At 42.6% G+C, this 22,579-nt stretch overlaps 1 protein-coding gene across 2 annotated transcripts; it reads left to right on the forward strand.

Annotated features, from left to right (window-relative positions):
• The first annotated feature begins 375 nt into the window (after positions 1-375).
• Positions 376-15,342, forward strand: LOC147211163 (calcium/calmodulin-dependent protein kinase type 1D-like). Of its 2 annotated transcripts, XM_086122842.1 has the most exons (13): positions 376-486; positions 2,263-2,375; positions 6,588-6,713; positions 7,970-8,044; positions 8,132-8,270; positions 8,684-8,807; positions 9,276-9,351; positions 10,026-10,138; positions 10,225-10,303; positions 10,660-10,747; positions 12,355-12,680; positions 12,754-12,854; positions 13,196-15,342. In XM_086122842.1, exons 1-12 carry the CDS (start codon positions 412-414, stop codon positions 12,809-12,811), a joined length of 1,392 nt encoding a protein of 463 aa, XP_085978968.1. In that variant the 5' UTR covers positions 376-411; the 3' UTR covers positions 12,812-12,854; positions 13,196-15,342. The 2 variants fall into 2 exon arrangements, with proteins under 2 accessions (XP_085978968.1, XP_085978976.1); XM_086122850.1 differs by lacking the exon at positions 376-486 and having other exon boundaries at positions 1,914-2,375.
• The last annotated feature ends 7,237 nt before the right edge of the window (positions 15,343-22,579 follow it).

Raw genomic sequence — 22,579 nt, forward strand, 5'->3', positions numbered from 1 at the left:
ACAGAGACGAACAACAATCCACACTCACACTCACACCGAGGTACAAATTGGAGTGTTCAATCAGCCTGCCATGCATGTTTTTGGAATGTGGGAGGAAACCCACGCAGGCACATAGAAAACATGTAAACTCCACACAGGAAGGCATGAGGAGAATGCTCAAGTCGACACAGTAGGACCCGGGCCCAGATTCGAACCTTCGTCCCCTGCACAGTTGGGAAAGACGTGCTCACCACTAATGAACCGTGCCGTCTTGTATTCTTTTGGTCTTGTTTACATTTGTCACACAGTGTTTAAAATTCAACATTTTTCAATGTCCGTTTGGTCTAATTTTAGTGTGACTGCTTATCTCTGTTGTGTTCAAGCAAGGCCCCGCCTCTTCCTCCTCCTTCTTCCCCCTCCTCCTCCAGGTATATGCACCATCCCTGTCATGCTTGTGTGTGCACACGGCGGGAAAGTCACAGCAGACCTACAGCAGCAACGCTCTTGGTGAGTGCTGTTACACACACACACACACACACACACGCACACACGGATAGATAGATAGATCATAATGGTTCTATTTTGCGTTGAAATTTGAATAAATTACAGACATTAAAATAATTAAATAAAAATGTGCTGATCATGTCAAATTTTGCAATTACGTTTTAACAACGGGTGAACATAGAGAGGTTGAAAAACGGATAATTGCGCCTGTTATGTTCTAATGAAGTGCTGTTGTTGTCCCGGATTTTGCTGTCATTTTATGTTCTTGTTTATTGATTGTTTCCTCTGCTCTTGGACAAAAAAAAATGCTGCTTGTTGCATTGATAAGCTATTTTGAGATGAATTGCAAGTAAAAGCAATCCACGTAATGTTTCATTTCAGTCTAATGCAAAATCATGCACTGCTTTTCTTATGAGCTGCAGAGTTGAACATCAACGGAAAACATTTGTGCATATTCATACATACATACATACATATATATATATATATATATATATACAGCATATATAATACATACATATATATATATATATACAGCATATATATATATATACACACACTGTACATATACCTGTATATACAGATATATTTTAGAGGAAACAGCTTACATAAGTTTTGTGTGAAGGTTTTGAGCACATCAAGACTCTCTAATCCGTTATATAAGAGAACAGAGGGCAGGAGAGCAAATTGGGTAACCTTCTCATTTCAAGCGCTCTTAATCCTCCTCTAATTTGTTTCCATGTCACATCCATGATGTTTGTCGAAAGATCCATTCATACATCAAATACAGTAATCCTTCGTTTATCGCGGATAATGGGGACCAAAACCACCCGCGATAAACGAAAATCCGCGAAGTAGCGACCAATAAACATATACAGGTAATTTTTTTTTTAAGTCCGCAAAAAGTCCGCAAACGGTCCGTGAGAAGCTGCAAAACAACAGCGAGTCACATAGAGCAACGTATACAGTACTGTACTCCATGTATATGATTTTTTTTTTATGACTGTTTGAAAAAATCTGCGATGCACTGAAGCCGCAATAAACCAACCGCGAAATAGCGAGGAATCACTTCATATTAAATGTGAACAGTTTTTTACATTCTAATTCTTTTTTACTCAACATACACCGTCAGTGGTTTTTATAAACGGGAAGCTTGAATTGAAATGTTTTTTTTGAATGATTTATTTTGTCTTCTCTGTAATCCACACCGAATCAAATTCAACCCAATATTTTAGTGGTCCTCAGGGGGATGCAGAGGGTGAGGCCAAATGGGTCTCTGTAAAGGGGTCCTTTTATTTGAAAAGTTTGAGAACCCCTCGACAAGAGCATCCAAATTACTGCATCTGGCGTCAAATGCTAGGAAATTCCCCGGCCAAGAAATGAATATGAAATGGTTACATTTATTAAGAACGCTCTTCTTTCGTGGCGTAAAGGAAATAGAAATATTGAAAAAAATAAAAAGTACACTGACTGTTTTAATAGTGATGTCGGGTAACCCCAAATGTTAGAGAAGATCTGCGCTAACATGACGAACAAACTTGTGTGTTGATGCTTCCGCAGACCGTCTGAGAGGCGACCTTCACGCGTGTGCGTTTTCTCATACAATAATCCCAAAAGACTTTCCGTTTAGCGTCGTCTGCACATGAAGCTCGGGATTAACGCTGTAATCGCGCGCGCTTCAACAGCCATCCTCCATTGCCCTGCGGCGCTTTTGCTTTGGCGCAACTGTTGTCTCGAGTGAGTCAAGTGACATTGTCTCTCTCTTTTGTATCGCCAAAGACATCCCACCCGAGGCCCGCTGCAGACATGGGGCGTCAGGAGGCCGACAACTTGTGGCAAAACGACACGCAAGACATTCAGGAGATTTTTGACTTCATGGAGGAGTTGGGATCGTAAGTGCACGTGTTCGTACTTACCAATGTTTGCTTTTTATTTCTTTTCATTTCAAATTTCTTGTGCCATGGCAAATATTTAACCACACTACCAAACAAAAATAGGCACATTGGCAAACAATCATCCGTGCTCACATTCACACCTAGGGACAATTTAGAGTGTTCAATCAGCCTGCCATGCATGTTTTTGGAATGTGGGAGGAAACCGGAGTACCCGGAGAAAACCCACGCTGGCACGGGGAGAGCATGCTAACTCCACGCAGGGAGGCCGGAGCCGGTATCGAACCCTGCACCTCTGCAGCGTGAGGCCGACATGCCGCCCCTATTTTTACCCAATTTTTAAAAAAATAAGTCATTGACATTTTGTCACATAAATGATTCATTTAAAATTGGATTTTTTTTAAATTAGCAAAAATTATACCATACTAATACTCTTAACTCTGCAGCGTACTGAATTTATTTTAGTATATTCGTTTCATTGACAAAGAGTGAAGTGTCCTCATTTGTTTCCAGTCTTTCTGTTTGAGGCCCCCAGCGGACAAAGTTTGTACATCTCTGCTACAGATGTAGAATTGTAAGCACTTGGATTCTGCTGCATAACTCTAAGACCCGAAAGTAGCAAAGCAACATAAAGCGCAATGGACTTTTCTTCGACAGCACAGCAGTGAATTATTGTCAGGCTTCCTTGTTCTTTTTTTTTTTGCATGCAACTTGATTTCTCCCCCACTGATCGCACGTCATGTCCCCATTTGAAGCCGTATGTCTGTCTTAGTCTTCAATGTGATTGAGTGTTTGAATGTTTTGTCGGATGGAGGCCATACGACTCATTTGATGGGATTACGGCGACGAGGCCTACTTTACAGGCGATTTAGACTGTGGCTGTCGCAGGGCTTGTCTGACCTGGCTGATGGCATTGGGTTCGTCTGGCAGCCGAGGTGTCCATTAACAAAGACAACATATGGATCATTAAAGCCGTACTGAAGGTGTGCGTGTGATCTGCAGACGCTTACCAGGACCCAAAGGTTTTTTTTTTTTTTTTTTTTTTTTTTATTTGGGATACAATACTACTCAGACAAAATCATGCTGCTGGAAATGGATCCAATTTCACTTCTTTGGTAAAAAAAAAAAAAAAGAAAAAGAAAAATATAATAATTACTGCAAATCGGACAAATGATTAATCATAAAACAAACTTTCACTTTTGCAGTCCTTTGCGCCTAGCTCCCTTTCCAAGCAGGAGACGGTGGGAGAAAGAAAAAATGGCAGGAAAACGGGCCAAAATCCAGACACTCGTGGGCAAGACAGGACAAGAGGAAACTTGCACGCTTCTTGTAGGGGTAGTTTAATGAACTATTAGCATGTAAAAAGAAAACTCAAGCTTTAAACATTTCTACTAGGGGCATCGCTCTAATTTCCCTGTGCATGGCATTTCCGGATATTGGGACCTGAATAAAGAATGCTCCAAAACCTGCAGACTTCTTGTTAGCTCTGGGAGTTATGAAAAGACCTGCACATGTCAACATAGGAAGGTGCAAGCTATGTAAGATTCTTTGAGAAAGGAGCGAAAACCTGTCATCTCAAGTGGTTCGTGATCCAGTGTAAATTGGCCACTGTCGGGCGATTTTGAAATGAGCATTTTCTTTGTCACATCGCCACACAATTTTTTCACCTTTAATTTCAAATTCGGGCCTCCGCAATTATTGTGTTGCTCATATTAAAACCCTCGGTCGCATGTTGTTCAAAAATGTAATGCAAGGCTCACGTTGTCATCGAGCCATAACCCAAAGCAACATGCGCTGTGCCGCATGCAAACGTGCTGAGGAGGCAACATGCTTGTTCACGTGAGCTTTGCTTCTCCCGTTAGGGTGGCGGAAAGTCAATCCAAAAGGGAGCGGATGCACTTCTCCTTTCCCATCGGGCCTCATCACAGGCTTCACAAACATCCACGGCCGCATCCGTTTGCATCCTTGGATGCAGATGGTCTCCGAGCCCGTCAAAGGCGTCCTTTTACACTCGAAGCATCGCGCCCTCGTTGCGGACGAGGCAATTTGCTTTGTGTACAACATCGTATTTAAGATTTCCTTGGGATTGATTTCACCCGAGGCCCGTTGGAAACTTCCAGGAGGATCATTGAAGGGAAATGAGCTGCGGTTACCGTGGAAACAGCATTTGACTGATGGGAATTTTGCTGTCGTGTGTTTGGCTCATAGCTCATTAAGCCGATTGGTGCAATACATTGAAATAATATCCGTTCACTAGTTGTGTGCTAGCTCCTACTCTAGCTTGAGTCGTTTGGATTTGGCATTCAGATGTAACTTTCAGCCCAAAGTGCAGTTCAACCATACAGCCGTTGTTGTACTTTCTGTAATATAAGTGGAAACGAAATGCAAGAGTCATGATCAACTACACAGTGAAAATGACAAGTGGAGTGAACTACATGTCCTCCAGTTTTTCGGTTGCAAAAATATATTTTTTAAATACATGACGTTAATATTATCAATCTTTTTATTTTTGCAATATATTGTATTTTTGTAAGAAAGAGTGAAATGGTCAGGCAAAAGTTGGGTGTAAAAGTACCCACAACATCGGCAGTTATACTGTACATTTGGGATTCTGCTCTTTCTATTTAAATGCAATGCAGTAAATGTTAACAGTAGTATTGTCATATTGGTATTTACATTTGAATTTACCAGTGTTCTTTTGGAGAGTGTGTATCATTTCCAATGACTGATTTTGATATTGTTAATCAACTCCACTTTGAGTGCAAGCGTTGCTTGTTTTCTTTTGTACCTACCGGTAATTTACTTGACAAAATGCTATTCAGTTTCATATAAATTTCATTCCATGAATGGATCGTTTAGCGATTTTACATAATGCTTACATGAGCTGATTTTGAAGGACCTTTTCATTGGTTTGATGCAGTATGCAAAACAAAAATACTGTCCGTAACATGACCAAATAAACATATGAACCAGTTCCACCCTTGCTAGTGCACTTCTCCGACACATAATCGAGTTGGTAATGATGCGACAAACGAAGAATAAACCGTGTTTAAACAAGAAAAAAAAAAAAGAATGAAAATGCCTTAAAATGTGACCTTATTTCAAAATATTACAGTAGCCCAGTCCGGTGTCAAAGAAAATGCGGTGCCATCCATCAATAAGGATTTTAAAAAGTTTTTTTTTTCATTCTTCTGATTGAAATCTTTGTATTGCACTGCGCGCCCTTTTCGTAATTTTACTAAGCTGTCTTTAAAAGTAGAGAGAATGACTTGGAGGAGTGCACACCTTCATGGAAATGGGTCAGTGTCATGGGGGGGCAGGGGGGGGGGGGTCCATCACGCCGGGTGTCAGCCAGTAGGCGAGCCTCATGAAGGTGCAGAGGAGCTTGTCGCGTCTTAAGTGGTCCAGTGTGTGACCTGCGGGGGACGGACGTTTCCGTTACGTCAGGGACGGAGGCCCTAATCCGCCCGCTGGGACAGCTATTCCCAGACGCGGCTCATCATTGGCGGGACACGTCACCACTCATGTCCCCGACATGTGAACGCTTCACACTCAGTACAAATGCTTTGCTACTGTACTTACCTGTACTTGACTTGAGGATTTATTTTACTGACTGATTTTTACTTTGACTGGCTGCATTTGAAAACAGTTATCTGTACGCCTCCTTTGTCACGCATTACTTTTTCGAATCTCCATGCTTGGAAAAAAGAATCAAACAGAGGGAAAGTCAGCTGCGGTTGAGATTTTGATTGGCTGGTGGGGGTTACAAAACAGGCCTTTGTTTTTTGGGGGGGGTTTTTGCCTGTGGCGCTGACTGATCCCCCCTTTAATCCTGTCCTCAGATGTGTCTCCTCAGCAGCCATGTTTTGTATTTAATCATCTTTTTAAATCAGAACTGCTTTTACATGTGTGTTGGGTGTCCCAGCGGTTCGGAGACTGCGGGAGGGATGTTTTTGTCTTTCATCATCTCTTTTGGGAAGCATTGTGTCCTACTTTTTCAGTGCAAAAGGTCCTACATCATCATCAAATATCTGTACTTAAGTTCAGAGTGTGAGTATTTATTTCACATCTGACAGTCCACACACTTGAATTGAGTGCAGTCTGGTCTATTCCAAAGACGGAAATATCAATGTTGGTCACATGAGCCACGTCGGGTGATAGGAAGAAAATGTCGAGCTCATCTTCTGTGTTTCTGTGCGTTCAATGAAACAGAGGGGCCTTCTCCGAGGTCTTCACGGTGAGGGAGAAGAAGACGGGAAGGACGTTCGCAATGAAGTGTGTCAAGAAGAAACAAAGCAGGGACCTAACCTTGGAGAACGAGATCGCCGTGCTAAGGAGGTTCGTTGCGACCGCACGAGACTGAACGGTCAGGCAGTGTGCCGCATTCCAGAACAACATTTCTTGAGTGCTCGACCGTCAGGCACTGTTTTTGCTGTGAAATCTGAATTGCCGGTGTCCGGTGTTGCAACGTCGCAGATAAAACGTCCAGTCAAAAATGGCAGAGTGTATCACATGATCTTTCACCTCAAAGATTACACTTCCAGGTGAGATCCAGCCAGTTGCTACCAAGCCAACTTTGGATAGCACATGTCTATATATTGTCTTCATTGTTGGGTGGTCTATTTTTTGACCACTGTTTTAACATTGCACAAGAGCATTAGATTATTCATGAGCTTTTTGAATCCAAAATATTTGGATTGCACAGAGGGACCTCCTTATTTTCGAATGAAGTAAGCAGTTGCATGCATATAATCAGATAAGCACCTCTAAAAAGGAGTTCCAACCACTACTTGGAGGTTCCCTTTTTCTCACGTTAGAGGCAGGGCATGTTGAAACATATAAGGAACAAATGAATCCAGAAATTGGGTTTAATTCTGCAGGAAAGAGTCCAGTGCTTTGTACAATGCAATTTTCTGGTTTGTTCTCATTCACTCCCAAAGACATATTAATATGGCTTTTCACACTCCACACGCTCTACCCCAGATACCTTTTTTTTTTTTCAGTTTTTCCAAGACTTGGAGTAAAAATAAAAAAAAGGGGTCTAGAATTGGCTGGTACTGAATGAGTTTTAATGCAGTCTTAAACATGCTGTTGCTCTTTTTATTAATAAAAGAACCGGATAAACATTCATTCATTCATTCATTGTCCGAACCGCTTTATCCTCCGGATAAACATTTGAATTCATAATTTTATGTACCTGTGGCTGAAAAGCAAAGTGTGGACAGTCTCTTGCAAGTGGAGACAGTGACTGGTGCGACCTTTGCCAACAGCCTCTCAAATATCTGCACTCTCATCCCTTTCCTCTCCTTGTATTCTTCAAATAGAATCTAGCTATAGCATTCAGGGCAATCCAATTCTTTTTGATATGTGTGCATGGGTCCTTTGCCGGGCGTGCGTGTGTGAGTCGCCGACTATAATTTGTTCTCGATTGTCCACTTCAGTTACGTTCTCTGCGCCGCTTGGTGTGCGGCGGCCCTTCAATATTTTTGTGAAATACTCTCGTATTTCTATAGAGCTGTAGAAATGTTGGAGTAAAATGAACCTTTGTATTGTATTCTATAACCGTTTTCCATATTTGTTGTGTCCTTGAACAGAATCCAACATGAGAATGTGGTGGGGATGGAAGATTTCTATGAAAGTCCGACACATTTCTACTTGGTCATGCAGCTGTGAGTAGAAATTGCTTGAGCGGCGCACACAAGTGGCACGAGTAGCAGTTGAAATATTGATCGACACTGTTGTTGTGGGTTCACCAGCGTGTCCGGCGGCGAGCTCTTTGACCGCATCCTGGACCGAGGCGTGTACTCCGAGATGGACGCCAGTCGCGTGATCCAACAGGTGCTGCGTGCCGTCAGCTACTTGCATCAAAATGGCGTCGTGCATCGGGACCTCAAGGTACAACTTTGAAAACCCTCAAAATTGTCCTCTCAAATCGACAGTGTTTTGTTATAACCCTGGCAAAAAAACATTTGCGACACATAGAGATAAAGATACTGGATTTAGGTTGCTGCTTCCTCATGTTTAGTCCTCCCAACTGCCTGCAGTCGCACACAAAAGCTCTTGAAATGAATCGTCATGAGTAATTATACGAATTTACCATACACATACCCTTCAAAATGAATTTGATTCATCTCAAATTGTGATATAATAACTGCTGAGATTTTGCAGATGTCAGCATGTGGTGCACTGTCACTTAAAACGAAAGCCAAATGTCAATGTTTATCCTCTCGGCTGCTCCACATCATAATGATACTTTTAGCATCTTTTCATTGACATGACCTCAAGGTGCACATTTTGTCTTTGTGTAGCCGGAGAACATTCTGTACTACAGCCCAGAGGAGAACTCCAAGATCATGATCAGTGACTTTGGCTTGTCCAAGATGGTGGACAAGGGTGTTATGTCCACTGCTTGTGGCACTCCAGGATATGTTGGTGAGGAAATTATATTGCGATGATTTATTCTGATGCATCATTATTACAATTTTGCACCTGAGAGGAGTTACCTGAAAGTGATACTTGAGCTAAAGGATCTGAACGGAAAATTATTTTGGTACAAAAAGTTAGTCACCAGGTAGAACTACTTGAGTATAAGTAAAACTCTTTCCTTTGTATTGTGTCAGTACAGACACGACTATTCTTCCACTTTCTGCGCTGCAGTTCAGGCATTAAGTCAGTGAGCACTTTCTTTGGAATTTGTGTTATAGCAACGAGTAATGGTTTTTCGGAAATGTTTCGGAGCAATGCCGGAGTGTGGAGTAAAAGTCAAAGGTGCCAGTGATATACTGCAATGAACAAAGTAAATCACAGACACGTGAAAATGTGACAAGCATTTATTTGTTGTGATATGCTGCGAGATGAGATTTGAATCCTAACTTGTTGAACATGTTTCACTCCTTGCAGCTCCTGAGGTCTTGGCACAGAAGCCTTACAGCAAGGCAGTGGACTGCTGGTCTATTGGGGTGATCACGTACATATTGTGAGTATCCAATCAAAGAGTCATCCCGCAGGGCCAGTGAGAAACGTACATGTCAACCAATTACTGCGCTGCGATCACACCTTTTCGACAGTTATTCGTGATAAACGCCACCGTTCTCAATCGAAATAAACCCAAAGAGCAGAAATAATCTCCCCAACACGCTCGGTCGCACATGTCAAGTCAGTCATGTGATGGCTCCTCTCGCTTGCACAATAGAAAACAGAATGAGTAGAAGCGTTTGGTGAGCAGATTCAACGATTAATAACTAGGTTTGACTACCCACAATGAACATTGTAGTTATTGACCAGTCGTTCTAACATTTTGAATAGTCTGAACTTTTATTCAACAACTCTGTGACACGCGGGCGCGAACCAGTCGACCACGGGGCCGCGTTTTTAAAATGTGCTTTCCAAAGAAAATCGGATTGGATGGAATATCTAAGGTCTTATCTACAGTACATACACATACAGACATGCAAATTATGTAGAGAGTATCTTGAACCGGAATTGTGACCAGTCAGAATGAAGTTGTAATCTCAAAGTCAAATGAGAGGTTTTATTCCGAAATGGTGCAATGGCTGCCGGACATATCCAGTTTTGCTGTTAAGAGGGGCTTGCCCATCTCCCAGATATTTTCTGCCGATTGATGCCTGTCTCCACGATGCGTTATTCCAGACTGTGCGGCTATCCTCCTTTCTACGAAGAGAGCGAGACGCGCCTCTTCTCCAAGATCATGAAGGCGCAGTACGAGTTCGACTCGCCCTTCTGGGATGACATTTCCGAATCGGGTAAGAGCGGCCAAGGCTCACGTGAGCGCCGCTGTCTCTTGTCTCTCATCTTTCCCCTCACGTCACCGCCGTTTTGATCAATGCAGCCAAAGACTTCATCCGAAACATGATGCAGAAGAATCCCCTCATGCGCTACACCACTGAGCAAGCGCTCAGGCACCCCTGGTGAGTGGAAGCCTTCCAAGCCTGTCAATGTCTCTTTTCAAACCCTAACCCTGGATTTAAACCTAATTTGACTTCATTTGAAACCCGAACAATTTTGGAATGAATAAATAAATGTAAAATAATGACAATGTCTGTAACTAGAAAGCCTATTTTAAACACCCTAGGTCAAATATTCCCGTTCCATTGGCAGATCATTTTGCTTGAGCTAAATAATATTGTATATATTTCATGGCGTTACTTTTTTTCTTTTTTTAAAGCCTAATTTTTGGCCATTTCGTCATAAAGATGCACAGTGAAGAGGAGCAGTCACGATGGGATGAAAGATGAAAATACATTTGTGTTACGTGCTTTTCTAGGATAATCGGAAAGACGGCCCGCAGCCGGGACATCTACGATTCAGTCAGCGTGCAGATCCAAAAGAACTTTGCCAAGTCCAAGTGGAAGGTCAGTGCAGGCTGATTTGCTTCCTTTGATTAGCTAAATCCATTGAGAACCGGCCGTTTGCACTCAATAAATTGGGTGACTGCCTAAATCCTCGATGATTAAGGGCAGTTGAATAGAGCTTGTTTTGTAATCAAGGTCGCTGACGGAGGCCTTTCATTAGGACTTCTCTCTTACCTAGGGATGGCCAGTTCCGCTTTTTTTTTTCTCAAGTCCTCAAACCTTCAGTGGTAACCCAATACCAAGTACGGAAACCACTACAGTAGTAGTTTTGATAGGTTCATTTTGTTTTTTTGAACCAATGACTGATCCTTTTGAATAATATATAGAAACTAATGGCAATTATCATTCTCTTTTTTGTTCGTGAAATCCATACTTGTTTTAAATTTAAATGAACAAATATACAAAAAGTCCCAATCAAAATATGCGTGTGCCAAAGGTACAATCCTGGTGGAGTAATGCACCTTGTGAATTGTTGTTGTACAAACCGAAAGTTAATTGCCATCACTAACTTTCTTCTTTCTGGCGGAATTGGCTTCTTCCTTGTCTTCTTCTTCTTCTAAAGGAGACGAAGAACAAACAACTTCCGCCAAAATAAGATCACAAATAAAAACCCGCGGTGGAGTGAAGCCGCGTAAACGGAACCGCAAAGTAGCAAGGGAACACTGCGCTTTCATGACTACCGTTTAACCAGCAAAACCAGTTTGTCATCTTGGTCTGAAAGCACCGTTTAATTCAACTGCGGTATCTCAGTTTGAACACTTGGGTGGCACCCACATAATGACATACATGCTGAAGGAGAATAACAACTGAATTCATGTGGTGTATTAATGTACCATTTATAACGAGCTTATGAAACCATTGACAAGCTTATGAAAGCATTGACAATGCTTTTGTCAATGCTTGACAAAAGCATTGGCCACTCTTGTGGCCGATACTGCTACGGTTGGAGGGATTTCATTGACAATTGAGCGCGGCATATTTTGAGCATATTCTGCAGACATGGCCACAGCATTCGTGAGCGGAGACAAGGGCTTGATTTTTAATGATTTTGAAACCTTTTCTTCAAGCTCCAACAATTAATCAACTAATCGACAGCTAATCAGATGTAAAATTACTCACCATTTTTTAGATAATCGCTGTATCGTTAGAGCCATTGTTGAATTTAAAATTGTCCATATCCTCCAATTTCAGCTGCTCAACAACAAATTAAACAAACAACATCTCTGTAGTACCCCATCAATTGATTTTATCAACAATCATTAATATTTTGGTACATTTTCTAACGGATGTTTCAGGCCACACCACTGACACAATCATAATCAATTTATATTTGTGCATTTTCTGCAATGTGAATTTGAAATAGACCTGTTTTTTTTTAATAAAGGGATGGAAATTCATATTTTGTATCCAATCCATCAATGAATTGAAAAGAATAATCACCGAATTAATCGCTGATTAAAGTAATCGTGACTTTCGGCCTCATTGAATTGTTTTTAATAATTTCAATTTGACTGGCGTGTTCAGTCACATTGACAAGAATTGTAGATTTCCTTTCACTTTACTGAGACTTGAAGCGCTAAAAATGTGGACGTGTGGTACGGTGACAGCAAGCCTTCAACGCCACCGTGGCCATCAACCACATGAAGAAACTACAGCTGGCGCACGCCGCGGCCGAGCAGGTCCCCAAGGCCGTTCAGATCCCGGACATCCACCTGGTCAAGGCATCCTCGCAGCGCAAGCATCTCGATGTGCACGGCGGCCTGGAGACCGAAGGAAAAATTGCGTCCCCGAACCGCATGAGGCTGCCCCCCAGCCACGTGGACCTCAAGTGCCACTTCTACCCACTGAAGACCAGCCACAGCGCACAGCACGCGCCCACCATCGCTGAGACGGGGAAGAACATCTACCACTCAGAGCCAGCCAACCTCAACGGGTACGTACCCGCTTCAGGCCGCCAGGCCAACGCTGTGAGCTCACCCGGCGCTATCTCTCTTTTTTTTTTCCAGCAGTGGCAAAAACAAAAATGGAAAGATCCTTCAGACCAGCGTTTGCTCCGTCATGTGAAGCTTGGATCAAGTTTACTTTGAGAAAAAGTACTCTCTTCTTGGTAGGTGATGAATTAATTTCACTTTCATACTGACAAACAACATGGCCGACTGATTCTCAAACACTGTGCGGTGACGTGAGTGGCCATCAGGTGTGCTGCCGGAAATAAGCCAATTTCATTTCATTTTCACAAAAATATTTTCTTCTCTAATTAAATGCTTTTCAACGAGATAAGACTTCTCGTGTGTCCTATTATTTTACCTCTTGTGGTACGCAAAATAATTAGAATCAAACGTTCCGCTACGGGACATGTGTAACTCGTACAAAATCTAAAAAGAAGTGAACCTTTGCAAACTCTCTTGCTCTGAATGATGACACTGAGCGCCTTTGCTCTCTCTGCAGGTCATGTTGCTGCGCTGTGTAGTTTATGTCTACAGCGCCACCTGGCGCTGACAATCGGAAGCGGTTGATTTTCTGCCTGACCTGAGACGTCTGCATCTGCATTCTGCAAGGGCTCCGCTGCAGCCAGTGGGCCACATTTGTCTCATTGATGTCGTCATTTAGTTACGAAAGTGCCAAGGAGGCTTCCCCCAAAGATCAAGAATAAGCAGCAGACATTTGCACGAAATGCACCCAAATGTCTTGATTTGACATGGCGTTCAAAGAGCAATATGATGGTTTGCTTCAACTATGCTACTTTGCTCCCGGAGCTCTTGCGCGTCATATCAAGAGTTTGGTGAAAAATATCACGCAACCAAACGTGTTACTGGGGTCTAATTACTGCGATCCGGGAATATACGAGAGGAGAAAAAGCAAGCACAACTGCTGTGCTTGCTTTTACACAACGAGGTTGTGTGTGGAGCTGTTTTTGTCAGCATGCTTTTGGTCTCTGTTATTTTTGTTTTCTTTCTTGAAGCAGTAATGTGTAAATATTTCATTGTCATGTGTGCGTGGAAGTGATTCCTTCATGAAGTGTTCATGTAACAGACTCCCTTGAAATGCTTTTGTTTGGCCAAATGAAACACAATTTGGAGTGATTTTTACAGGTGCCACAATTAATCGATAATTCTCGATTAAGTAACAATTATTTTGATAATTGATTGCTGGGAGACCTTGTTTAACCCAAAAATCACTTGTTAGTTTGGGCCGGGGCGTCGCCGACGGTCCGCAATGCGCCGGTTGCGTGACGCGGTGGGTGACAGCAATGCCTTGGTCTCCCTCCACACTCGATGGGCCCTTCTCAGGTGGAGCTGCACAGAAGGGATCTCCACTTGCCCCTCCTGAGATGGGAATAGCGGAGTTTGGTAACCTTAGGCAGACATGAACAGAAACCGACCAATAGCTGATCAAACAAGAGTGTTGTGCGCGTACTCCACCCCGGGCAGATGGACAGCCCAAGACGAGGCACGATGGAGACACCATAGAGCCTCAATCCAACAGGCAGACTTAAGCGGATGATTTCCTACATTCAAAAACTCATCAGATTTTGCAAACATTTTCATCCTGTTGAAAATGTAAGATCTGTTGCCTCAGTGGCACTCCCTGGATTTCTTTTGGGAAAATTTAGTCGACGAAACCAGTTTGTAGCAGCATGAAATTCACAAGCCACGTCTACTTCAAGTAGATGCATTAAAAAAAAACAGAAGTCATGTTGGAAAAAGGCAAAGTGTTGTCTGCCATTTGGGAATCATTTTGGCCATTTCCTGTAAGAAAAAAGAAAAAAAAAACGTTTTTTTTTCAATTGCTCCCAAATTTGAACCATTGTAAAAGGTGGAAATTTTCCTATAATTTTAAATGGGCGAATTTAGGAAATATTCCATGTCGGAAACTTTCCATTCGAATTGAGTGTAATTTCATGGAAATTACACTCATGTTATATTCAAGCAGAAATAAAAACATTTTGGGGGCTTGGAAGCAGACATGCAAATTAGATAGTGCTCTCTGCCCACGTGTCGGGGCAATAGATAACCTAATGGCTCCATTTTATTCTTCCACTTCATTCGATGTTTCGTTTTTCATGTTTGCGAACTGTGGAACTGTTTGTTTTCATCATGGCAAGTTTGGCTCCCCATAAAACTAGAACCTCTCATGACTCAGCATCTCCAAATTGGAGCAGATGTCTCACGTGCGATGAGCTGCCTGAAATTACTCGGCTTCTAACGTTCCAACAGCCTTTAAACTCTATATTTTCACATCTCTTGCTCTGTCCGGCGCACATCCCTACATTTAAACTTCTATTTGTGAGACTGCTCAGTGGATTGCACACATCAAACTTTCTCACTCATCTTGGCTCGCAGCTTGAATTTCATTTGCTTTTTGGTCTGTGCTGCATGGGTTAGAAAAATACATCAATTACTTGTATGTGCTTGCAAATAAACGTTGCTATCATGTCGATGGCTGCCACACTTTTTGGACAAAAAGAAAAATAGCTGTAAATGCTTTTAAATGTTGTACTTTTGATTTTGTGGAGCACATTGAGTTACCTTGTATATGAAATGCACTACAGCTATACAAATAAAGCGGCCTTGCCCTATAGTCAATAAGCACCATTATTTTTGTATTTTATTATCCGTGGTGCGATTTTAACAGTTGACTGTAAATGTCAAAACCTACTTTTCATTTGTCTCTTTTCTCTTGCACATATTTTATTTGTATCATCTGCTGTATGAGTGCCAGAAAAAAAAGAACAACCTGGTGCAGCCACACGCTGCCTATTCAAGCAGCAGGAGGCAAAAAATAAAATAAAAAAATGGAACAAAGGTCTTCAAACAAGCTCAACCCCTCCCCCCCGTGGTGATTAACATCAATTTCTAAAACCGCCTCAAAGAGCAACTTCCCGGCTGGCACAGCTAAAACACCATTTCCAGAAAGATGTGTTGATATTTGCTTGCTGGGCTCGGGGGGAGGTCGGATGAGACTTAGGCTGCATTTTGTCTTGTTTGGAGTGACAGGAAATGTCTTAGAGCAGCAGTGGGCAAACTACGGCCCGCGGGCCGAATCCGGCCCGTTGGTCTTTTTAATCCGGCCCGCCGAAGGTTGGTACACAATTAAGGTTCGATGTAAATGATTGCATTCATTTAATTTGGACTTGAAATGACAGGCATTTCAACGCCAGGTGGCGCAGTTACTTGAAGTTGCAGAGCACAGGGAGGGAGGTGGAGACGACACGGAAGCCCGCAGTAGCGCCAACTCAAGCAACTCCCGCTCGATACGACGGAATAAGTGTGTCCGGCTGTCCGCGCCGCTATTTCTATCATTGGATCCAAAACAGCGACATGCAAGAGACTCTTTATTGCAGTGAGTTTTACTGGAATTGCGAATATTTTTACGTCCTGTAGATCATGGCATCCAAACGAAGAGGAACAGTAATGGCCTCGGAAGAGAAAGTGAAGTGTATCTGATTAAACGAAGCAGGTTACAAAATACGAAACATTCAGGAGACGTTTGGAGTCGGAAAGTCTCAAATCTACGAGACTTTGAAAAACGAGGACGCGATTCTTGCTCAGACCGATTCTGGCTATTTCCATGCTCAGAGTGAATTGCTTGCGGCTCGACGGACAGTCGAGTAAATACATGTTTCCTGGTATGGCTGTTTCCTGGTTGACTGTTATCGTGCTAAAAACTTTCCACAAACTGGACTGCTAATAAGAGAGAAAGCGAATTCTATAACACTAACTATGTGCATCGAAGACTTCGAAGCGTCCCGTGGCTGGCATCAAAAATTCATTGCACGACATCAACTGATCAACGCTGTCTTGTGTGGTGATCGAGGAGAGGTCAAGTTCGAGACCGTGAGTGAGTGGAAAGAAACCACCAGGTCTTTTACTCGTGTCATTTTGTAGCAAATAGTCCTAACTTTGTTATGTTTTGTCACCTACCTGTACTGTATGTTGCAGTTTTGGGGCAATATATTGTTGCACTTTGTTGCTTGTGTTGTCACACATGTATGTTGTTAACATACTTGGACGTTCATACAGGACATATACCACAGTTGTTTCACCGTTCTCATTAAAAAAAAAGAAAAGGTAATACTTTAATGCTTTTGTTCTGTTGATAAGATAAGATAAGATAAGATATCCTTTATTAGTCCCACACTGGGGAAATTTACAGCCTCCAGCAGCAAGAATGTAGGCAGAAAGAAGAAGAAAAAACAAACAAACACCGTCCAATTAAGTGCAATATAAATACAAAATGGATAAATCGCAGTGCTATTTACAGTTGTTTTCCAATGTTTGGTATGGACTGTCAACATGTACAGTTTTTTTTATATGAACCGTATCTTGTGCTGACCCGGCCCACCTGTCAAATTTAGAAATCAATGTGGCCCCCGAGCCAAAAAGTTTGCCCACCCCTGTCTTAGAGAGTGATCTTGTTCTTTTCAAAGCATCTTTGTAACCTTATGGAAGGCCGTAAAGTTACTCATGTACAGTGGTCAGGGCCAGCACGTCCTTCTCTGTTGGCCTACTGTCAGAAGCACTCACCTGCAGTACATTTACATCTTACATGAAAGTGTATTCTGTTATCTTCATTTCATAGCATCTGTTTTGCTTTTTTTGGCCATATTTCAGCTTCTGTGTTTTTTTTGGGGGGGGGGGGGTTCGGTTTTGGTTTCATCCATCCATCTGACCATTTTCTAATCCTTTTCTTATCCTCACAAGGGTCGCAGGCGTGCTGGAGTCTAGTTTTGTTTTCAGATTCACCAATTTTGTCGCGACTATTTATGACAAGGGTCTTCCATCCTATTTCTTGAGGGACGTTTTTTTGAGGGGGGGGGGGGGGGTGGCGCGTATCCCCATTTGAGTCAGGAGTGTTGCAGCAGGGAGAGATGGAAAACATCCAGGAAGCTGGCCCTTTAGGAACAGGATTGTAGACTGCTGGACTCCAATCTTGAACGAACCCTATATACGCTCTATATAATCGCTAATCAGCATCTCCGGTAAGTGCAATGTATCTTATTTGAAGTTTAGGTTGATGTTTTTGTCATTATATTGTGAAGTGTTCCAAATTGATATTGTAGTGCAGCGGTTTGCATTTGTTTCTTGCTGGAGTAATAATGGCATTCATCCCAAATATTCCAAGTGCCTCTCTGTCTGTTAGGATACACATTGTTAGATTGTGTTTTTATATGTTATATTGTAAAACTGTGATGTGATAGTTGTGCTATTAAGTGCTAGATTAGGCCACTCGGATACCCAGTGAAGTGCCAGGTCTGAAATGCCAATGTTGTACAACTGTCAACAAAGGCACTAGTACTGTATTGCATTCATGGGTGTTTGTAGCGGCCATTTCTGCTCCAAGTGGATTGGTGAGGGTCATGCAGATGCGGACAACGTGGACTCCAGTCACTGTCGTGATGACACGACAGATGAGATGTGGAAGGTGACCTCGTGAGGTCGAGTGGTGAGAAATGACATCAAACGTCTCTGTGACAAAGATCAGACATATTTCGCAAGTCAGCCTGATGACACTCACCACAGCCTGAACCAGGTCGAAGGTTTTGGCCGCGAGACGCTTCCCGCTCACGGAGTGGAGCTCCCTGCACATTGTTTGGTTTGATTAGTTTGTTTGAGATGATCAATAATTCGTGGAAAATTATGAAATGATCAAAATATTTCTCAATGAATGCAGTGCCATGATTGGAAAGCAACTGTTTCTGTAGTTACTGCATACATGGATCAGTCATTCATGTATGAACTTAGGTTAGCTTCTATTCATTTGGCATGCCTCATGACACACAATTACACTGGTCAACAAATGTCTATATATATAGACATTTGTGTGTATATATATATATATATATATATATATATAATTTTTTTTTTTTAATCGGACAAACAAAAAAATATTTGTATATGATTTTTTTTTGGTGCTGATTCCGAATATGCCCTTGTTTTTCTCTAGCACAACAACTTCTAATAATAATAATGTAACGATAATAGAATATCTAAATGGAAATGGATTTGGTAATATTTGTTCGTTTCAGAAACAGGTGGATTTTTTTCCGAAACGACTGTTATAAACGCACGGTGAAATCCATATTGCTCTTACAGGTCAAACATTAAAAAAACAAAAATGTTATCACCAAAACTTGATATGCTAGAAAAAAAACTAAGAATTGAATCAGTGTCAAAATACTGTAAGTGTAGGGACACATAAAGCTATCTGTGATTAAAATTTGACCAGTGTTATCTTTTTGAAAGCTGCTGGGTTTCTTTGTCTCTCAGAACACTTTGCCCTTTCACCCGAAATCTCCAACAACAGCTGCTCATGAATATGAATTTGGTAGCCCCTGTGGGAGTCGGCCGCTTTTCCTCTTGCATAAAAAGCGCACAATCTGCCATGGAGTGCGCCTGTGGTGCCTGATTGGGTCTAACCGGCAACAACACAACCCCAGGAAGGGCCTTTCGCTGTAAGTGCCTGCTCGCAGTTATGTGTCATGCTAGACTGGAGCAAACCGACTTTGTTACTTTGGCTACCAAAAGACCACGCATGCAGTTTTAGTTTGAGCCGATTCTCAGCATTTTGACACATTCTGGAATCGGTCTTCCAAAAAAACTAAAAAAAAAATTAAAAATCAGACGGCTGATGGGGGATTAATATAAAACTGCATTATTTTGCCTCTGATAGGGAGTAGCAAAGTTAAGAGTTCCATTGCTTAGTTTGTACTGTACATATGGCTGACATCAGGGCCAACCTGTCCAAATGTGGTCATATTTTTTTCACAAATCAATACTATTAGTCAGACCACGCGAATGTTATTTTGTCAAATTATTGACAGATCTAAAGTGTTAGAAATGGCTTGCTCTCTCTTCTGATGATGATCTGCCTTCATGATTTCTACATGTAATAAGTATCATGGTATCAGCCCTGAAGAAAACATATCAGTCGATCTCAAATGCAGTTGTTGGAGGAGATGATCCCGTTTGTCAAGGAGATGCGGCACCAGAGTGCCGGACGGGGTCTGCTGAAGATCTACATGCTGGGCTCCGCTCTGGTGGCGCTAGGAGTGCTGGGAGGACTGCTGGAGATGGCCTTCCTGCCGTTCTCGGAGCAGCAGGGCACTGGAGAAGACGGCGCGGCGGAAGTGCTCGCAAAGGCCAAGAAACAGGTGTGCCCCAGGTCCCACTCTGCACTTTGAAGTCTAAACCTCTGGCAATGGTCACTCTGAGAGACTCGGCCAACTGCCTGCACGCCTCCTGGGAAATGGACCTCTGTCCGGCTCGTGGCCCTCAGCCTGCTTGATCACCAAATAAAGTTGTTTTTGTGTGTTTTGTCAAAAATTGTCCCTTAAGGCAGCGGTACTTAGGAGTACAAATTTGTCATTGAGAGAATGATTCTTAGTTGTTGTACTTGTAGCGCTTTGTTCAGGGATGTGTACGTGACTTGAGTAGTGATTTTTCGAACGCTGTTTTACGGCCCAACGTCGGCAGGAGCGCGCCCAACGAAGTGTACAATATTACAAAAATGACAATTACATTTTTAATGAACGCTGTCAAATCATGAATAGCCGAACTGTGTACAATTTACAGTAATATTTTGTAAATGACATGACCATTCACAAATGAATATTTTTTAAATATGTCAAGTGACAGGCGGAAGATCTGTACCTCCAAAAGGAGACAAGTGTTCACACGGCACACATTTGCTGCACCGATGTATTTTGTTGCGATATATTTTGCACCGCAGCAAATTGTGTGGAGCGTTCACACGTACAAAGCCGCTGAGCGTGTCTGCACCGGCACAGCGTCGGTGCAGCCCCACTTTTGTTCACACAGCAGTTTCTGCAGCAGAGTAAAACGACAGAAAACAAATGAGCTGTCGTGTTGGTTCTTTTTAAAACGTATACACAACTCAAGCGACTACTGGACAGGCACGTCCTTCTCCTTCTCGGTCTCCGTGCCTTCTGCTCGAGAGTGACCGCCCCCCGAAAACGTAAATCAACGATGACTTCAATGACACTCCGAAAAGCAAACACGTAATGCGCCAAACAGAAAATCAAGAGAGGAAATCACAAAATAAATTATATGGGGGGCGGGGGGTTGTGAACACAAAACAAAGGAACAAACTACACAAACAACTCCGAGACAGTCCAGTCTTCTACAAAAGGAAAGATGTTACCAGCCAAGTCTTGTGTCGTTATTAAACAAACACATGACAGAAGACCGACAGAGCACGAAAGCAACGCATTCTCGCCGTAGGTAAACTCTTTACAAGCATTTGGTCTGGAGCAAATTTAACCCAGTTGCGTTCACACGTGCAAATTTACATCGGTGCTGCTTCGCTAACAAGCATTTGCTCTGGAGCAAATTTTTAAACCACCTCCCTGAGGTGGATCAAATTTGGTCCGGTGTAAACTGTTTTCCGGGGCTACGCCGGAGCTAATTTGCACGTGTGAACGCTCGACTGGGGCAGCCCCGGCGTAGCACCGGACCAAATCTTGCCGTGTGAACACCCCTTTTTTAAAAGTGGCGTGGCCCAACCTGAAGGTACACTCCTCACAAAAAGTTTGGGAAATTGGGCTTTTGGGTGAAATTTCAGGACCAGCCTCAAATGCATTCGAACCTTTACAGGTGAACTTAATGTGACTTTCTCTAAGCTTTTCGGTGCACATGTCCAACTGTTCAATGTTTCAAGACTTTTTGCACAAGTTGCTGCTCTCAAACGGAGAGTTTAACGGAAACATTAACAGGTGTTTGATCCTTGAATCGACCAACAAATGTTCTGATTCAATTAGGGCTGGTGTTTAATCGGTCGTCCTCGTCATGGTGTTCACATTTTGACATCATGAGACCAAGATGACACCTAACAATGGATCATCAGTGCCTTGATGCTTCAAACAGGACGTTCTCAAGTGGCCACTGAGCTTAAAGTGTCAGAGAGTGTCATCAGCAGGTTGCAACAGAGAAACGGAGGGGCTGGAAGAGTCACTGAAAGATGTAGACGTGGACGTCCTTTGGCCACATCCCATGCTGATGACCCCGACATTGTGAACGATGCCCTGAGAAACCAGATGATGAATGCCACTCAATGAGAAGTTGACATTTTTTGTTGTGGTCTACTCACGGTGTTGTTAACTTTTGTTTCAATGAATTGTTTGAGATGAAGAAATCCCCAGTGCATCCTTGTGTTTAGATGTTCTACTTTCATGATATGATATCACAGTAGCGTGAACTGTTTACATTTTCCATAAATTTTGCCTGAAAGCCAAATAGCCCGAACTTTTTGTGGTTAGGCATGGGGGTTTTCCGAACCAGTCTATATGTGTTTTGTGGACTTGAAAAAGGCATTTGACCGCGTCCTTCGAGGAGTTCTGTATAACCACGTTGCCGGCAGTAAGTCAGATTTGTTTCCAGTGAGGGTTGAACTCCGCCATGGTTACCTTTTGTCACCGATTCTGTTCCTCACCTTTATGGACAGAATATCTAGGGGGAGCCGAGAGGCTGAGGCGGTCCGGGTAAGTGGCCTCAGTATTGCATCTCTGCTTTTGATGAGGTACTGTCGGCTTCATCAAGCCGCAATTGCCAACTCTCAGTATCGGTCCAGTGTGGCGAAGGAGCTGAGCTGAAAGGCAAATCCCTTCATTTATCAGCCAATTTACATTCCGACCCTCACCTATGATCACAACCCGCAGCTCTTTACTGAAAAGAACAAGATTACAAGCGGCCAAAATTAGTTTCCTCGGCAGAGTGTCTGGGCTCTCTCTTAGAGATAGAGTGAGAAGCTGCATCATCCGGAAGAGACTCTGAGTCAAGCCATTGTTCCTCCATATTGAGAGGAACCAGAAGA

Source organism: Hippocampus guttulatus, chromosome 1, assembly GCF_054856545.1.
Source record: "Hippocampus guttulatus isolate MCC_2025c chromosome 1, RoL_Hgut_1.0, whole genome shotgun sequence".
NCBI classification, from domain to species: domain Eukaryota; kingdom Metazoa; phylum Chordata; class Actinopteri; order Syngnathiformes; family Syngnathidae; genus Hippocampus; species Hippocampus guttulatus.

Excerpts from the sequence above, each read along its gene's own strand:
- LOC147211163 (XM_086122842.1), top strand. The coding sequence starts at position 412 with ATGCACCATCCCTGTCATGCTTGTGTGTGCACACGGCGGGAAAGTCAC. Across the intron at positions 6,714-7,969 it reads GAGATCGCCGTGCTAAGGAG|AATCCAACATGAGAATGTGG; the intron begins GTTCGTTGCGAC and ends GTCCTTGAACAG. Across the intron at positions 10,748-12,354 it reads TTGCCAAGTCCAAGTGGAAG|CAAGCCTTCAACGCCACCGT; the intron begins GTCAGTGCAGGC and ends GTACGGTGACAG.